This window comes from Ascaphus truei, chromosome 11 (assembly GCF_040206685.1).
Source record: "Ascaphus truei isolate aAscTru1 chromosome 11, aAscTru1.hap1, whole genome shotgun sequence".
Classification (NCBI taxonomy): domain Eukaryota; kingdom Metazoa; phylum Chordata; class Amphibia; order Anura; family Ascaphidae; genus Ascaphus; species Ascaphus truei.
In genome coordinates, this window is record NC_134493.1 from 48,362,966 (window position 1) to 48,382,046 (window position 19,081).

Below are 19,081 nucleotides of genomic sequence, written 5' to 3' on the forward strand. Positions count from 1 at the left end.
GGAGAAGGTTCCAGGGCACTGCGGATTTCAAAAGAATTTATTGAACAGGCAAAATGTTTCAACCACCAAACGTGGTCTTTCTCAAGTGAAGATATCATATCTTCACTTGAGAAAGACCATGTTTGGTGGTTGAAACGTTGTGCCTGTTCAATAAATTCTTTTGAAATCCGCAGTGCCCTGGAACCTTCTCCTTTTTTGCTCTATAAATAAAGACATACCTTTTTAGAAGTTTTTTTTTTTTTTAACAAGTCATTACGAACAGATAACGTAATCCACCACTCAGCCTAACCTACTGAACCTGCTGTATATACTGATAACGCCCAAGACATTGCTGATTGGGAGTTTTGTGTCTATGGTTTTATTCATAGTGCAAGAAATTTCAATACAATTATAGGGCAAGGTTAATAATGATAGGTTTTGCACCAGTGTCAAAAAACGTGACCGTGACCTGTTTGATATGCTCACAGGGCTGTCTGTATGCCACATAGACTTTCTAAACATACTGATGTTTTTGCTGCTGTGTATGCTTGTCTACGCCTGAAATATCTCTATCTTTATCTCATGAAAAAAAATCACCCTCATGATTTTATTATTGTGTAGCTCAACTAAAACATCTGCTGTATGAATGCAGTGACGAATAACTGGGTCTTCATGAAAATATGTGTATATTTAGGAAAAGAGAATGGAATTCGACTTTACCCATGATGTATCTTTTATGTTAAAGAGATGTTCTCAGTTCTTCTTCTGCTGCCGGTTCTACATTAAATGTGACATCTGCGATTTGAAACTTGTCATGTAATTTGCCACAAATATATTGTGCTTTTTTCCCCCGTCTTAATTACAGTCCTGCATTACAATAAGCATCATCTGTAATTTTGTGAGCTGATGCAAATAAAATTCATGCTCAAATTGGCACTCGCATTTATCCATCTGTGCATGTAGGCAAAATAATTGGCTTTAGTTAATTTAGTTGGAGAATGTGTGTTCAATAAATGTAGGTGGATACGAGGGCACTGAATTTCAAATACGTTTCTAGCCGTATTTTTCTTTAAATTAGTAATTTTCCATTTGTGCATTGGATATAGAAAATAATTTGCAGATTGAAGGAGCAAAACCCCTTGCACTACAGCCTTTTTGTTTTTAGGATTGAAGCAGGGGGTCTCCTGAGCTTAACCTCATCAATTTCATCTCCGGGGACCCCCTGCTTCCAGAGATACTTACCTCTGTAGGGGGCTCCGGTATCTCTGTGGAGTTTAAATGTCCAGGTCACGTGGGCCAATAGGAAGCCGCAATGGATGACGTCACGGCTTCCTATTGGCTTGCATGATGCCTCTCTAATTTCTCTATTCCCCCCCCCCTTTTTTTCTCTCTGACCATCTCATTTCTCTCTCTCACTTTTCCCCTTCTCCACCTCCATCTACCCCTCGCTCTATTAACCTACCAGCTTTTGACTCCACTTTGTGCTCCTCCCTCTGCTTTGCTCCAGACTCTGACAACCTGGTCAGGAACTATAACTCTGCCCTATCCTTCTTAATCTACATGCCCCTCTTTCTCTCTCCCGTTCTTGCCCTTCTAACCACAGACCCTGGCTAAATTTCCACACACGCATGCTGTGTTCCTCCTCTCGCTCCTCAGAACACCTCTGGAGGAAATCTCACACTCTCGCTGACTTCCTTCACTAAAAATGTATCCGATCCTGTATCAACTCTGTCCTCTCCCAGGCTAAACAAACCTACTTTTATTTACTAACTAGCTGAGAGCCCCGGCATTGCCCGGGATGTTTGTGGTGTGGGTGTGGCATTTGGGTGGGGAGTGGTCCACACGGCCCATGTGCGGTGGTAGTGCTGCTGTGGCTGTACTGATGGTGATTGTATCAGTGTGCTGATTTGGGAGGGTTTGGTGCTGATCCTGTCGTACTCAACTTTCTTTCTGCTGTCACAGAGGACGTGCCGATCTCTTCTCCCTCTAACACCTGCCCTCTTGGCCCCATTCCCTCCCATCTCCTAAAAACTCTTGCTCCTACTCTAATCCCTACGCTCACACACATTTTTAACTCCTCCCTCTACTTTGGTACCTTTCCCTCCTCCTTCAAATATGCAACAATTATACCATTACTCAAAAACAGCACGCTTAACCCTACCTGTCTTTCTAACTATCGTCCTGTCTCCCTCCAGCCTTTTGCCTCTAAACTCCTTGAACATCTTTTATTTCTCTCACTCTCAATCCTCCTCACTTTTAAAGCTTTACTCTTCTGCCCCTCCTTACATCTCAGCCCTAATTTCTCGCTATGCACCAACTCTTGCGTTCTGCTTAAGGATGTCTTTTCTCTACCCCATTTGTATCTAAAACCCTATCCTGCCTTAAACCTTTCTCACTGACTGCCCCACACCTCTGGAATGCCCTTCCCCTCAATATCCCACTAGCACACTCCCTATCCACCTATAAAACCCACCTTAAAACAAACCTCTTTAACAAAGCATATGGGTAGCTCCGTGGCTGATACTATACATCTGCACTAATGATGACCCATTGCAGGGACAGTTAACAGAACACCCCCATACTGTCTCTGTACATTCTTCCTACTTGCCACTTCGATTGTAAGCTCTTCGGGGCAGAGACTACTTTTCCTAATGTTACTTTTATGTCTGAAGCACTTATTCCCATTATGTGTTCTATTATGTCACGTGTATTACTGCTGTATGGCGCTATACAAATAAAGATATACATACATACGCTGCCATTTCGTTAGGCACACCAGTCCCTTGGTTGCAGAGATACCGACACTGTTACAGAAGTAAGAATCTCTGGAAGCAAGGGGTCCCCGGAGCTGAAATTTATGGGGTTCAGCTCCAGAGACCCCGTGCTTTAACCCTAGAACAAAAAAGATGTAGAGCAAGGTGTTTTTGCTGCTTTAAAATAGACTATAATATTTTTTTTTACCTTTTTGTCTTGTCTGCCGTCCTGACACATGAAAGGCTTGGTGTGCATGTTCCGAGTGCCTGGCATCTTTCAGCTGCTTGCATCTATATACTGTATCTTGATTTCTATGTATCGAGATGTTTTTGGAGAAAAACTGCAACGCTTTATTTATTTTTATCTTTCATCAATGTATCAAAGTACTTTGCTATGATTTTTCCCCATCTGCAGGGAGTGTCTAGGTCAGGGGTGGGGAACGTCAGGCCCGAGGGCCGTATGAGGGCCGTATAAGGCCCGAGGGCCGTATAAGGCCCGAGGGCCGTATAAGGCCCTCAATCATTTGGTCTGGCCCTGCTAAGGCAACTGCTATAAGCGGGGTCGCGCTAATTTTAAAAAAAATGGCCGCCGCGCGCCTGATCGGGAGGAGATGGTGTGAGGCGGCGGCAGCCCTACACGATCCCCAGCAGCCACCGTACATCCCCCGCACTCCCCCCCGCAGCATTCCCCGCACTTCCCCCATGCTTCTCCAGCAGTTCCCCCCCGCACTTACCCCAGCATCCGCCCTACACGATCCCCCCCCAGCAGCAGCAGCAACTACCAGAGGTAGGGGGGCGGGGTTCTGTGTGCTTACATGCCTGCCGTGTGCCTGCCTGTCTGTGTCTGTATGGCCCGCGAACGATGTTATAAATATCCAAATGGCCCTTGGCAGAAAAAAAGGTTCCCCACCCCTGGTCTAGGTGTTGGAGAAGAGGTACAGTACATGGTAAACCTATTATAATCACATTCTGCGTCTTTGTGGGTCATTCTTTTCCCCTTTTACTTGCACCAAAAAAGCCTCCTGATCTGAAGGGGCGTTTAAGTCCAATATTCGGCAGCTGATGTATGAAATGGTTTCTTACATATAACGCAACTGTGCTCCAACAAAATGGAGCATTGCATCAAAACGCGTTTGTCTCTGTGGATACAAATCCCTTTGGTGATATACACACATGTACATGCACGCACACATACATATATGTGTGTATGTATAATTGCTTCAGATCTGCTGGCTTCCTATTAGTATCTGTATAAACTACAAAGTTCTCCATTCTTTTAATGCTCTACACCAGCGGTGCGCAAACTGTGGGGCGCGACCCCCAGGGGGGGCGCGAGACTACCGATGGGGGGCGCGGGGTTTACAGAGGCCCCGCGCGCTTCCCGAAGGCACTTAAATTAAGTGCCGGGGGAGCTGCAGGGCCTCTGTAAACCATACTTACCCGTGGCTCCGGCGGCTTCCTCCCGGCGTCGCCATGGCAACGCGGCGTCAAAATGACGCCGCGAGGTCATGTGACGTCACGTTGCTATGGCAACGTGACGTCATTACGCCGGAGCGAGGGTAAGTTGGGGTTGGGGGGGGCGCGGGAGTGAGGGGACAGCCGGCAGGGGGGCGCAGGGAAAAAAGTTTGCGCCCCCCTGCTGTACACTCTTCTGCACCTTCATATATCTCAACTCTGATCTCTCGTTACATCCCTGCTCGCCTCCTGCGCTCAGCCCAAGATTGTTTGATCTTTGCACCTTGTACCTCTCCTTTTACTTTATGTTGTGATTTTACCTGTTGCACTTATTCCCATTGTTTGTCGTTTATTTACCTTGTATTGTCATTTTGTAAAGCACTGCGTGTATTGTTTGCACTATATAAATACAATTTTGTGTGTGTGTGTGTGTATATGTGCATGTACACACGTTTACTATATACCGGTATGTTCAAGAGTACAATGTATGTAACAAAAAACATTGTCTACCAACGTGTTTCAGATTTTTTTATTTATTTTTGTAATTTTTTTTCCCCCATTCCTTTTATTTTTATTGTCTATTCAGCATCAGTTCTTATTACATGTTAATCATTATTGATGTAATATACAGTACATTTAAAGTAATCGACATTTTTTTGGGGGGGTATAATCATAGAAAAACGTCAATGAATAGCGAGGGAGGGTGGGGAGGTAGCTTTTTTTTACATGTTGTCTTGGATATAAGGAGACATTGAGAGACAGAGCCCAGGAGTGGCAGCAGTCCTAGTCCCGCCGAGCCTTTTCATATTGTGGCGTAATGTCCATAGGATGTCTGTGGATTGTTCACCTAATCTGCGCGAGGATTAACGCTTGGTTTTGGGAATTATTTCCTGTGACTTGAGGATATGTAGACTTGCCATGGGTGCTATGTATTTTCAACTTGTTCTGTGTTATCTCTGATTCTACTGGTCACGTTTTCCATGGTGTGAATATCCCATACTCTGGTGACCCATGTGGATTCCTGAGGGATTCTGGTTTTCTTCCAAAAAATAAGGGTATTGTGCATCTGTCAGCATTTAGTAATTGGAGTGCTAGTGATTTACTTTAATCTGTATCCTGGTATCCAATCTCTATTGAGGAGTGTTATGCAAGGGTATTTTGGTATCTTAACGTTACATCAATTATTTGTTAGATATGACATTGGACCAAAAAGGTCCTATCCGTGGACAATCCCACAATATGTGGAGGATAGTGCCTTTATTCCCACATCCTCTCCAATATCTGTCTGACGTGCTTGGAAACATTTTACTCCATTGGTATTTTGTTTGTGGCTGATCTGAATATGACCACTAAATTGCAGTAGGCAACAGAGGCAAGATTTGTGGCTAGAAGAGCATAACAGGGTCTTTCTTTGGCAAAAGATAAGTACAGGAACATGGGAAGTCCACAAAGCATTTCGGGGTACCTGCTTTTGGGAGCAGTGAATTTGCTACAAAAATTAGTAGGGGGCCGGCCTTGGTTTCCCAGAACTATCATTTTTAATGAGAACTGTTCATGTGACACAAATGCTTGACACACACTTGTTACACCCAGATCCCTTCCTTTCTCATGCTGCTTGCCGCACATGTTGGATGAGGCGTTCTCAACTCCGGTCCTCAAGTCCCCTCCACCCTCTCTTTCCCCCACCCCTCCCAACAGGTCCAGTTTTCAGGATATCCCAGCTTCAGCTCTGATTGAGCTACCCGTGCTGAAGGTTGGATATCCCAAAGACCTGTTAGGGGGCAGGGGCTTGAGGGCTGGAGTTCAGAACCCCTCTGATAGATAATGATATCATTTGAATTGCAAAAAATAGATTTGCGACCTATTTCATCTGTACTTGAGTTGCATTTTAATGAATTTTGAGCTGTCGATTCAAAATAAATGTGGAGAAAAATAGGTTTGGCAGCCCAAGTCTTTGGCAGAGTCTCGAGATTAAAAGCACCGTGAACACGTTAATCCTTGCCTTTGTGTTTTATTCTCAATATAATTATTTATGCCCCTGTTGTTCACACAGCTCTACCAATGTTGACAGCTGGCGTCGTGAACAGTGTGGCAGCACAGACTTAATATGTCAACACTCCTACATCTATTCATGGAGATACATGTCAACAGTCTGCTGATTGTACATGTATAATGGGCTTCAAAACCCTTTTTCCTGCTTTTGAATCAGAAGAGCAGGAATCACATATCCTACGTACACCTGCAGTGCTTTAACCTTCACTGACCCGGCTTCAGCTTCTTGAACCACCACCGTCTTAACTACCTCCTGATCTGAATGATCAGCATGCCAGTGTTTTTATATACCCACCGTTACAACGCTTTAGATTCACAAAGCTTCATTGCGGGGTAAGGCATCTGACTCTGCGTTAACTGTAATTGACTTCAATGGCAGTTAACGCCAGATCGCGTGCAATAACCCGAAAGTTGCCTTATATATATATATATATATGTGGATGGCTGATAAGTGATAATGGCTATGGCACACAATTGAGTATATCTCTTAGGCCACGCTTATAGTAGCGGCGACAGGCTGACGTCGCTATAGCGATTGTTGCACTGAGGTGTAGGAGACCTCGTGTCGGCAACAGGGCGTGGCCCGTGACCACGCGGCCGTCGCACACCAAAACAAAATTCACCGATTTTGGTCGCCATGTCACTGCGCAGCACTGTTGTGGTCGCGCCCACTATGGTCACCCGCAACGAGCTTCAAGTACTGTGCGCCGTCGCCGTAAGTATAAGTGCAGCCTTAGACCAGGGGTTCTCAACTCAAGATCTTCCCCCAACAGGTCGGGTTCTAAGGATATCCAGCTTCAGCATACTGTAGGTGGCTCAGTCGATGAGTGGAGCTGAGAACCCCTGTCCTTGACTGTAAGTTCTGTGGAGCAGGGATTTTTCTGACTATTGTGTGCATTATTGTATAGAATACCTGCCTCTTTATTTGGCCTTCACCCCTGTGTCTGTGTTCCCATGTACTAATATTGTAATTTCCACAGTCATGTAGATAAAATAAGATGTACTGTTCTATTAATATAGTAGTGTTTTACTGATATAACAGGTGTCCCGTTTAACACATCACATCTCCTCTGCTTGCTCAAGGTGTGTTGATTTACTTTTATTTAAAAGGCTCTGTGTATTTGAGATCTTGCAATAAGGATGTTATGTTGCCTTCCTGCCTCTGCGTTTGGCGTCATTTTGTGTATTTAGTGCTGTGTAACCTGTTAACACATTGGGTACTAAAGTAGCATGCATATTTCAGAACTCCCATCATTGGTAACAGTGGCTTGAGTAATCTGCTATGAGCATTTCCACTTTGAAATTCCTGCATTATGCTCCACTCAATGCAGTAAAGGTTTTTTTATCCAGCACTATATATTGTATATTCTGCTATATTTGTTGTAGTGCCTTTCAGGGTAAGACGTTGGTCCCAATTATGAAACCATGATAAATATAAATGATATTTAAAAGCCTTTTTAAAACTGGATAAGGTATTTTACGGATAAGTGCCTTTATTTCAGTGCAACTACAGTATATGTTGCAGTGTGGGACTGGACCACACACTTGAAATACATGTACATTCTTAACCTTCACACGTGCATTTGCATGAGATGGAGTAAGAGAAAATTAAAAGATAAAACACATTCTTTCTTGTCTGTAATTCAGTTTTTATATGACCTATCTTCCAGAAATGTGCCTGCAAAGTTTTCTCCCTGACATGCACATAGGATGACTATTTTGTCTGAGCATCAAGACAGTGAAAATAGTGTTCTAAAAAAATATTTGTTTGTCAAAATTTATTCTTTCGGTCACCTGAGTTTAAAGGTAGCGTACACTACACCAGGTGTGCGCAAAGTGGGGGGCGTGCGATTTTCTGGGGGGGGGGGGATCGGCGGTTACAGTGGCCCCGCGCTCTTCCCCAAGGTATTTAAATTAAATGCCGTAGGAGGCACGAGGCCTATGTAAATCTCTCTTGCCTGGTCTGAGCTGCTTCTTCGGTGACGCGTCACCATGACAAGGCATCAAATGACGCCACGGGGTCAAATGGCAACGCATTGCCATGCCGACGCGGCAACACAACGTCATATGACGCCGCGAAGCTCTAAGCCGGTTTGGGAAGAGGGCCATGAGCAGAGGGGAGAGCTGACGCGGGTGCAAACAGAAAAGTTTGCACACCCCTGCATTACACTAACGGGATTAGTGAGTTTTGGCAATTCTGATAGTCCCAGTGACTCCTATCAAGATCATCTGCACTTTTGATCTCAGTGGCAACCCAGATTGGGTAGTTGTTTTTTATTTAGCTGTATAAACTCTCTTATTGCTGCTACATGCTAAAGCTTTGATGTAGCCGCAGTTCAATATGACACCTTTAATGAATTCGTTTGCATTTTGATAGCTAGTATTTTATAGTTTTAAAATGTATCCGTCCGGTTTATCAATGATGATAAAGTTGGGGAGTACTGTATTTATTAATAGTGTTGATGTACTTGTACAGTTGAAAGATTCCATCACTTTTAGCCACCATAATCTAATTGTGTCTGATTTGATGCCACTACCAGCTTCACAATGCAGATTAGGCCAAGAAAGCAGAACCGCTGTCTTTGAGTGGGTTTATTCTGCGTCTTCCTTGTCCCAGTCTTGGCCATATAAGCTGTTTTAATACAGCAGGTGAAAGCTTTAGGACAGGGGCGCCAACTCCAGTCCTCAAGGGCCACCAACAGGTCCGGTTTTCAGGATATCCCGACTTCAGCACAGGTCATATGACTGACCCACCTGTGCTGAAGTAGAGAAATCCTTAAAACCTAACCTATTAGTGGCCCTTGAAGACTTTTTTTGTTTGCCACCCCTGCAAGGAAATCCACTTCATAAAGTGGCTAGGAAGGTAAAGGTTTTACACAGACTGGGTGCTAATGTGCATGTCATTGCCCAAAATACTGGTCTGTGGCTGTATGACAGGAGACACCGGGGTTACTGATACAGGTGTGGGAAACAATAGAAAGGAGAGGGAGCGTAAACTCCAAGTATAAAAGTATGGGAAACAATAGAAAGGAGAGGGAGCGTAAATTCCAAGTATAAAAGTAAAGGAGTTTGCACACTGCTGCAGAAGTACTTCTATTGATCAAGCAGGATAAACAACAAAATGAGTATAATAAGCATTAGGGCCCCCCCAAAAAAGATGCTTATATACATTTATGAATTATATTATGCATTGTACCACCTACAAATCTATTGAGTACCTGTGGAAGACCAACAAACACTTTCTGTTCCGTCTCCCACATCAAACAGGGTGAGATTAGTGCAAATGACTTATTTTTTGTTTGCTTTCTTTACATAGATGGACGACCCGACCTTCGCAGAGATGGGAAAGAACCTAAACCAGGCCATGAAAATCTTGGAAGACAATCAAAGGTATTGTACCGTAGCAGGGCTCATTGAGACAGGTGCGCGCCTGCAGGAGGTGAGATGGGAGGGTAGCGGTGGGGGAAGAAACTGTTGCTTCTTACAAAGTATACTTTGGCGCCTTTCGGTTCGATCACAATAGATTGCACCTTTCATCCCTTCTTTTTTTTTAATTTTTTTTATGTAAAGCTAGAAATACTCGTTTCCTCCAGCATTTATTCTGCCTGGCCTTTGCACTCCTGTCCCTTGCCTTGAGAGCGCAAGGCACTGTTCCAAACCAAGGTGTGTCCCAGTAACCTCTTCTGCTTAACAGCTTTGTTGCTAGAGGTTCTCAGGAATACATAGTAGTAGGCCTCTCCAGCAGGGAAAGTGTTAAATGCTCCAACACCAAATGTTTACTTCCACAAGTCTGAAAATGGGACGGTTGTTTAAAAATAAAAAATAAATTGGATGGACTGGATTACCCCACTGTCAGTCAAGGTCTTGAATAAAAGCAGGTCACATTACTTTGTGGGTACTTTTGGAGCATGTTTTGAGCTAGTATTAATTGTTTTTCAACTACTTGGAGAACAGCACTATGTTCATTTAAACTGACCTTTCTTTTCAAGTAACATTTTAATAAGATATACTTGGAATAACTGAACTGTTTCAGCTCTTCAAAAATACTGTAAAACAAAAAGAGAATAATAGCATTTTAGACATGTAGCACTGCAACATACGCAGAACAGTACATCATATTTTCCCGGTCCTGTCCTGTACAGGTTCCAGTCTCATTTTTGGTTCAGGAAGATAGTGACTTGTTCAAGGCCCCAAAGAGATGATGCATTGATTTACACTGGGTTTGTACCCTACAAATTATGTGACGAAAATGATCCAAACAATGGGAACTGAAACTAAAATCGTGAACCTAAAACAAAACCCTTATCAAAACAAAAATTCTATGTACAGTATATCTCCAGTACAATAGCTGCACCACAGTGAGACCATTGCACATTTTGTAGTGCGCATCTTTTCTCAGTCATTTGGACGAGTTAATTTGAACTGTAGCAGCAAAATGTTAAAACGTCCCCACCTAATTACTGTTTGTAATCCAACTAGGAGTGTGGAGGAAGAAAAGGACGGCAAGAAATACACAAGGAAAGATATTCCTGGGCCTCTCCAGGGAAGGTGGGTGACACCAACACAAAACATTGTGTTCAGATGTCACTGAAAAACTTTGCACAGCTCATAACTGGGCCCAATGTGTGCAGCAGCAGAAACACCCAGGCCCCATGTAGATTTAGGGCCATATTTACTAAGCCAAGCTACTCCCTTTAGGACACCTTCCAACTTCTCCGGAAGACGCCTTATGGCTCATTCCAGTAAATGAGCTGCAAGTTGTCTTCCAGCCGCAGAAGGTGTCTTATAGCTTTGAACTGCTTAGTGATATTAGTAGTACAATAATACTTACTGAGCAGTGCTATCCCACAAGACACCTTTCTGGTACCAGAAGACCTTCCCTCCCCCCTCCCCCACCTCTACAGCACATTTAAGTGAATGAAGGTGCTTGGAGTAAATTGTATGCAACTGCACCACATTCTAGAGCTGAGGTGGGCAACCCTGTCGCCAATCCCCACAAGTGGCGAATTGGCCATGAAAGTGTGGTGAATTTGAGTTTGCCAGCTCTCACAGTAAAATAAGCTTTTTCCTGACGGCGTGTGCTGGTTTCCGCTTTCTGAATGAGTCGTTGACGCAGCACAGCCATCCAATACTCCCCTCTGCCTTCAGTTAGTCTACACCCGACCTTGAACTGTTATTATTTTAAATGTTCGATTTGAGCAACCTAATTTCTCAATTTATACATGATGTGGCGATTTTTCACTTCTCATTCGCCACACCTGTGGCCACATTGAAAAATAGGTTGCCCACCTCTGCTCTAGAGGTTGTCCTATTATTTGTCACCCCCTATTTGCTCTCCCGATTTCAACTTGTCTCTGCCTCCTTCCAGTGGACAGAACATGGTGAGCATTCTCCAGTTGGTTCAGAACCTCATGCATGAGGATGAAGAGGAGGAGTTGCAGTCTTATCGGTAACGTTTGCTAATTTAACTTGTACTTTGTACTGAAAGCAATTTTGTTGAAACATGCAAATAAACTGTACAGTTTTTTTGTAACCTACTGCAACCTCATGCAACAACAATTGTTTATTCCCTTCCAAATGTACCTGGGACTAATATCCTATATTAAAGTGTAACCCATCTTGTTCTTTTAAAAATTCCTGACCATGCAGGTTGTTTGATATTATTTCTTTTTTTGGGATGGCTTCTTTATTTTCCACAGACATACCTGGTGGCCATGTTCCTCCACCCCTCTTGCCCTGGTTTGCCAGGGCACAGTATCTCTGGTATTAGAAATGGCACAGCCATCGAAAACGAGGATTAGGAGAGAGCATAGCGTTCGTCAATTTGAAAAAAATACAAGAGCAAAAGAAAGATCTTGTTTCCTCTAGCGAAGAAAATTGCTGCTTTAAATTACCCTTGGTTAAGATGAATGAGGCGTCATTGTGCCTAAAAGAATTCAAATTTATGTTGGTAAGAGGCTGTTTTACCAACTCGGTGAAACAATACAAAGCTCTTCTTGTCAGTTTAAACAATCTCATTTATACACATTTTATATAAGGGGGAAAAAAAAGAGCTTTTTATATTTACCGTCCAAAAAAAGAATTTGGTTTCAAGTCCATTAATTGGCCACAACCTTGTGAATTGCTTTAAAGCAGAGGTTCTCAATTTCAGTCCTCAAGCCCCCCCCCCCCAAACAGGTAAAGTTATCAGGATATCCCAGCTTCAGCACAGGTGGGTCAGTCGAAGATTTGCTAGTTTGTCTAAGATGTTCACTGCCTCTCTCGCTCGCTTTTAATGTTTCTTGAAAGCTGTTAATCTGAAGCGAATTTTCTGTATTTCATGTGATTAGTAGAACCCAGAACGTCGGCGAGCAGGGTCACATGGCATTGCTGGGGCATAGTTTAGCAGCTTATATTTCGGTACTGGGCAGAGACAGACTGAGGAAGCTGACAACCAGAATTCTCTCGGACACAACACTATGGCTTTGCAGACTCTTCAGGTAATCTATTGAAAGTATATGTGTGCTTGTATATCTAGATCTATCTATATACACATACACGCAGAGATATCTCCTGGCACACTCAGGGCTATTCATTAAAGCTGCAGTTCAGTCAATATCCTGCATGTGTGTTTTTTTTTTAATAAATCAGTTCTGTAGTAAGAAAAAAATACTTTTAGCATTTTCTGTTTTTAAAAAAATAACTTTGAAAGACAAATTTTCTTGTATTCTATTTTAACAGCCATTTGCTAAGGCACTGCCCCTTCATGTCCTGTCACAAGCTCTGGCACACCCCTTTGTCAGCCCTGCACTCCCTCTAGCACATGCCAGTGCAGGAGTGCTCATGAATATTCATGAGCTTCCACTGAGAGTCAGAAGCAGAAGAAAAACAGATCCCTTCACTAATTATGTCACCAAATTTCGCCTATCAATACATGGAGAACGAATTGACCTGCAGCTATACAGTTCTTTAGGTAATTAGAGATTGCACACATGAAACTATTGAAGTAAAAAAATTAATTAAAAAAAAAAAAAAGACTGAACTGCAGCTTTAAGTTTTAACTCTTTATTGCTTCACACAGATGTTTTGGTCCTCAAACTCAAGGGTGTGCAAACTGGGGGGCGGGTGGTTGCAGAGTCCCCGTGCTCTTCCCCAAGGCATTTAAATTAAATGCCGGGGGATCGCGTGAGGCCCCTGCAACAATACACTTACCATGATTCAGACGCTGTGACACGTTGCCATGCCATGACCACAGGGTCCATGTGACGTGACATCACACGCGTCAAATGATGCCGCGGGTCACTTGATGCAAGGTAGGGTTGTGGGGGGGAGGAGGGAGGGGCGCGAGCACTGGGGCAGGCCAGACGGGGGCGCAGCAAAAGTTTGCGCTCCCCTGCTCTAACTGGATATACACACACATCACTAAAAATGGCAACGTGCCTGGGTGTATTAACTGCAAAGATTAGGAGATGGAGACAAGGGAAATAGTAAGAATAATTTTCAAGCAAGAAAAGGTGTGATTATCTCTCAAAGATATGTGTCAAGAGGCGATTAAACAGAGTTAAGAACAGCTATTATGTTAGTGCAGGAAGAAAGTGAGCTTGTATAGTACCTACCCATTCATTTGTAAATGTCCTAAGAACACTTTAATGCTTCTTTTTACACCACAGTATAAAATTCTGCATAATTGGCACTGCGACTGTTATAAAATGCAGCAGCAGCAGCAAAGACATGCACACATCATTGTTACCTATTTTACCCTTTCGCTGCCAGCTACAAGATTTGGAAGCAATGTATTGCAGCTCCATCTAACGACGACTGGGGTTAACCATACAGCAGCCACTAAGTCATTAAATGTACATTAAAACATAGCATATGTTGGCTTACCTTGGTTTGTTAGCTACATTGTGAATGTGAGGGAGGAGCCGAGTTTCACCCCTGGGCAGAGTGCTTGTGATACTGGATGTACAGTATGATAGTACTGTCAACAGTAATGTAGAAGGGGGCAGTAGGGCCAGGCTTGAGAGGAAATATGTGGAGCTCCGTCTTTGACATAAGTTTGAGTCAGCGGAGGGCTATCCATGTTGATATAGCAGAAAGCCATTCAGAGACTTTGGTCTGTACAGCAGGTGTTGGGTCAGGGGTTCAAAAGTAAATTTGTGTGTCGTCCGCATAGAGGTGATATTTGAACCCAAGAGACGTGATAAGGTCACATATAGAGAGGTGTGTAAAGAAAGGAGGTCCCAGGACAGAGCCGTGGGGTACACCCACAGAGATTGGAGGTGGAGGTGTTGGAAAAATACTGACAGTACGATGGGAGAGGTAAGAGGAAATCCAGGATAGCGCTTTGTTACAGATACCAAGAGTATGGGGATTCTGAAGAAGTAGAGGGTGATCAGCAGCATCAAATTCTGCAGAGAGGTCGAGTAATTTGAGCAGGGTGTAATGACCTTTGTCTTTGGCAGCATGGAGGTCATTGGTTATTTTAGTGAAGGCTGTTATAGTGGAGTGAGCAGTGCGGAAACCAGATTGTAGAGGGTGGAGGAGAGAAATGATGATGATGATAAAATGGAGCAAGCGAGAGAATACAAGGCGTTCAAGGAGTTTAGAGGCAAAAGGCAGGAGGGAGACAGGAACAGTAGAGAGACAGGAAGGGTTAAGCTTGTTGTTTTCGAGTAATGGTATAACTGATGGGTGCTTTTAAGGAGGTGGGAAAGATACCAATGTAGATGGAGGAGTTGAAAATATGTGTAAGTAGGAATTAGAGTAGGAGTTTGAGGGAATGGGGTCGAGGGCAGGTGGTAGAGGGTGAAGAGATCAGCAGCGACACGTCCTCTGTGACAGAGGAAAAGGAGTCAAGGAGGAGAGTTAGGAAGAGCTGTAGAATGTGAGGAGGATACACGGGATGTTTTGCTGAATAGAATCCACCTTTGTCTTGAAATATTCAGCAAAATCTGAGGTGAAATTGAGGAAGAAAAACAGGTAACAGACGGTGCTCTGAGTAGACAAGGACAGAGAAGAGGTGGCATGTGTGTAGGTATGCATGTCTTTAATTATATAGTGCCATTAATGTACATAGCGCTTCACAGCAGTAATACACGTGACAATCATAAATAACAAATAATACAAATAACACAATGGGAAGAAGCGCTTCAGACCTAAATGTAACATTTTAGGAAAAGGAGTCCCTGCTCTGAAGAGCTTACAATCTAATTGGTAGGTAGGGTGAACGTACATAGACAGTAGGAGGGAGTTCTGGTAAGTGCGTCTGCAGGGGGCCAAGGTTTAAGTATGAAGTGTAAAGTATCAGCCACGGAGCTACTCACATGCTTTGTTAAGCAGGTGGGTCTTAAAGGTGGCTAGAGGGTGCTCGTCGGATATTGAGTGGAAGGGCAGTTGGTGAGAGGTTTAAGGCGGGAGAGGGATTTAGATATAAAGGGGGTAGAGAAAAGACATCCTTGAGCAGAAAGCAAGAGTCTGGGAGGTGCATAGCGAGACTTGGGTTAGACTTGTGAATGTTGATTAGTGAAGAAAAGTAGGTTTGTTTGGCCAGGGAGAGGGCAGAGTTGAAACAGGATCGGGTACATTTATAGTGGAGGAAGTCTACGAGAGTGTGAGATTTCCTCCAGGGGCTTTCAGAGGAACGAGTGGAGCATACGTGTGTGGCAATTTAGCCAGGGTCTGGTGTTAGACGGGGGGAGAGAAAAAGAGAAACATGTAGATCAAGAGAGGAGAATAGGGCAAAGTTGTAGTTCTGGACCAGGTTATCAGTCTGGAGCTGAGAGAGGAGAGGGAGGAGCACAAAGTGGAATCAATATTGTTAGGCACTTTATATTATGTGCCTGGTGTGTGAAGAAGAAAAATCTCTTATTACTGGTCTGTTGTGTCACGAAAAGGGGATTTGAAGTCGTATCTTTAAAAGTCCAATTTTCCTCAAAATCTTGGAATCCAGAGGTAGCCCAGGAATTTACTAAATATTAAAGGCACTTTTTGGCCGTTCTGACTTGTTGTTTTTTTTTTTTTTTTTTTATAAACGAATGTTAATATTTTTTTAGCTTTGGTTTCAAACCAGTATATGTAACCCCCATTGTATTTCCACAAATACGCCTGATAAAGGATTTTCATTCACAGATATGAGAACGGCTCAGCTTATTATCACGAGGACGATCGCGAAGGTCTCCTGAAAGTCTGTAGACTCGTTATACATTCACGTTATGAAGACTACACAACTGAAGGATTCAATGTTTTATATAACAAACAACCAGTTATTTACATTAGTGCTGCTTCGAGGCCGGGACTGGGCCAGTCCCTTTGTAACCAGGTATAGTCATTTAAGTATGTTAAAACTGTGTGTGTGTGTGACAGGATTGAAGCAGGGGGTCTCCAGAGCTGAACTGTGTTAATTTCAGCTCTGGGGACCCCCTACTTCCAGAGATACTTAACTTCGTAGTTGTGCCGGTATCTCTGCAGGCATGGAAATAGTGTGCCTAACATAATGGCGGTTTTAATTATCCTGCGGGGCAATAGGAAGCTGTGACATTATCCCCTGTGGCTTCCTATTGGCCAGCGTGACCGGGACATTCGAATTTCATAGAGATCCCGGCACCGCTCCGGAGGTAAGTATCTCTGGAAGCAGGATGATCTCGGAGCTGAAATTAACACAGTTCAGCTCCGGAGTCCCCAGGCTTCAATCCTGTTGTGTAAAAAAAAGAGAGACAAACATTCGCTTTGACATTGACATATCTTCATTCTGTGACCTCCTTTTCCTTTTAATCTCTCACGACCTTTCCTCCCTATCTGTCTCATGGCCCACACCCTCCTGTATTGTGACTCTTCAACTTCCTCAAACCTTTGCTTGCAGTACAAACCCTCACACAATTAACGCTTCATTTTAATCTGTGTAATATGACTTTATTATTAACATTGAAGGAAAACGACACCACACATACTTATTGATACAAACACACACTGCAGCTGCGCTGTCCTGTTGATGCTTTGACATTTGACTCCGTTTGAGATTATTTCCTGACTGCAGTGTCTTCACCATCCATGCTGAACTCTGGCCTCCTTGGCACTGTTAATTGGTGCATAAACCATTGGAATTATCTTCCAGTAGCAATCCCTCACTCCCCCATCCCCTCACTCCCCCCCAAAAAAGTGGGAACCAGAAGTTGTCCGATGAGCTACTTTCAGTTTGGTGGCCTCCCCAGTTCCCAAGATAAATACTGTAAAGTTGGTGGTATCCGTCCTGTAATATCGATTCCAACTGCTATCACTAACCAATAGGATGCTGCATCCGGTGATGTTACAGGGCCAGTGTGGCGCATGAGACTGGGACAGACCCCGGTGATGTTACAGGCCAGTGTGGAACATGAGACTGGGACAGACCCCGGTGATGTTACAGGCCAGTGTGGCACATGAGACTGGGACAGACCCCGGTGATGTTACAGGCCAGTGTGGCACATGAGACTTGGACAGACCCCGGTGATGTTACATGCCAGTGTGGCACATGAGACTGGGACAGACCCCGGTGATGTTACAGGCCAGTGTGGCACATGAGACTGGGACAGACCCCGGTGATGTTACAGGCCTGTGTGGCACATGAGACTGGGACAGACCCCGGTGATGTTACAGGCCAGTGTGGCACATGAGACTGGGTCAGACCCCGGTGATGTTACAGGGCCAGTGTGGCACATGAGACTGGGACAGACCCCGGGGATGTTACAGGCCAGTGTGGCACATGAGACTGGGACAGACCCCGGTGATGTTACAGGCCAGTGTGGCACATGAGACTGGGACAGACCCCGGTGATGTTACAGGCCAGTGTGGCACATGAGACTGGGACAGACCCCGGTGATGTTACAGGACAGTGTGGCACATGAGACTGGGACAGACCCCGGTGATGTTACAGGCCAGTGTGGCACATGAGACTGGGTCAGACCCCGGTGATGTTACAGGCCAGTGTGGCACATGAGACTTGGACAGACCCCGGTGATGTTACAGGCCAGTGTGGCACATGAGACTGGGACAGACCCCGGTGATGTTACAGGCCAGTGTGGCACATGAGACTGGGACAGACCCCGGTGATGTTACAGGCCAGTGTGGCACATGAGACTGGGACAGACCCCGGTGATGTTACAGGCCAGTGTGGCACATGAGACTGGGACAGACCCCGGTGATGTTACAGGACAGTGTGGCACATGAGACTGGGACAGACCCCGGTGATGTTACAGGCCAGTGTGGCACATGAGACTGGGACAGACCCCGGTGATGTTACAGGCCAGTGTGGCACATGAGACTGGGTCAGACCCCGGTGATGTTACAGGGCCAGTGTGGCACATGAGACTGGGACAGACCTCTGTCAGCGGCACCTTTTTTCCCGATTTTAATTCTCTCGGGAGGGGTCCGCAGAGATGAAAATGGCACCGTTCAGCTGACTGCCTTGGTTCCAAATATGTAAAACTATAAATATCCCGCCCAACCGCAACAAGTCAGCCAGGTTACATTGCACCATATTTTTAAACCAGTTTTACTTAATTGATGCTTTAATTATCTGCTGTATGTAAATTGAGGAGAGATTATCTGCATATGGGGAATTGCCACATATTCCTTCCTGAAAGATGTACTGTGATAAATTGAGCATGCGGCACAGATTAACCCACGGGTGGCCAACTCCAGTCCTCAAGGACCACTATATATTTTTGTTATTTTCTATGGGGCTCTGAAATATGGCCTGCTTGTCACGTTCATGTTTCCGTCACCCTCGGCTCATAAGCTTCACCCCTATTATAATCATGCCGCCCTTTTCCTCTTGGAGCAGGGCTGGCTAACTCCAGCCCTCAAGGGCCACCAGCAGGTCAGGT

The 19,081-nt window shown here is 44.4% G+C and overlaps 1 protein-coding gene across 3 annotated transcripts in view; it reads left to right on the forward strand.

The window, feature by feature from the left end:
* Positions 1-19,081, forward strand: part of PDXDC1 (pyridoxal dependent decarboxylase domain containing 1) — a 55,733-nt gene that overhangs the window by 13,391 nt on the left and 23,261 nt on the right. The window contains exons 2-7 of one of the 3 annotated variants that reach the window (XM_075566122.1): positions 7,013-7,094; positions 9,556-9,629; positions 10,719-10,787; positions 11,608-11,688; positions 12,569-12,718; positions 16,350-16,539. In XM_075566122.1, the coding sequence (XP_075422237.1) occupies positions 9,556-9,629; positions 10,719-10,787; positions 11,608-11,688; positions 12,569-12,718; positions 16,350-16,539 (564 nt within the window). In that variant the 5' untranslated portion in view covers positions 7,013-7,094. The remainder of the gene's footprint in view (positions 1-7,012; positions 7,095-9,555; positions 9,630-10,718; positions 10,788-11,607; positions 11,689-12,568; positions 12,719-16,349; positions 16,540-19,081) is intronic. The other 2 variants (XM_075566120.1, XM_075566121.1) reach the window with 2 other exon arrangements.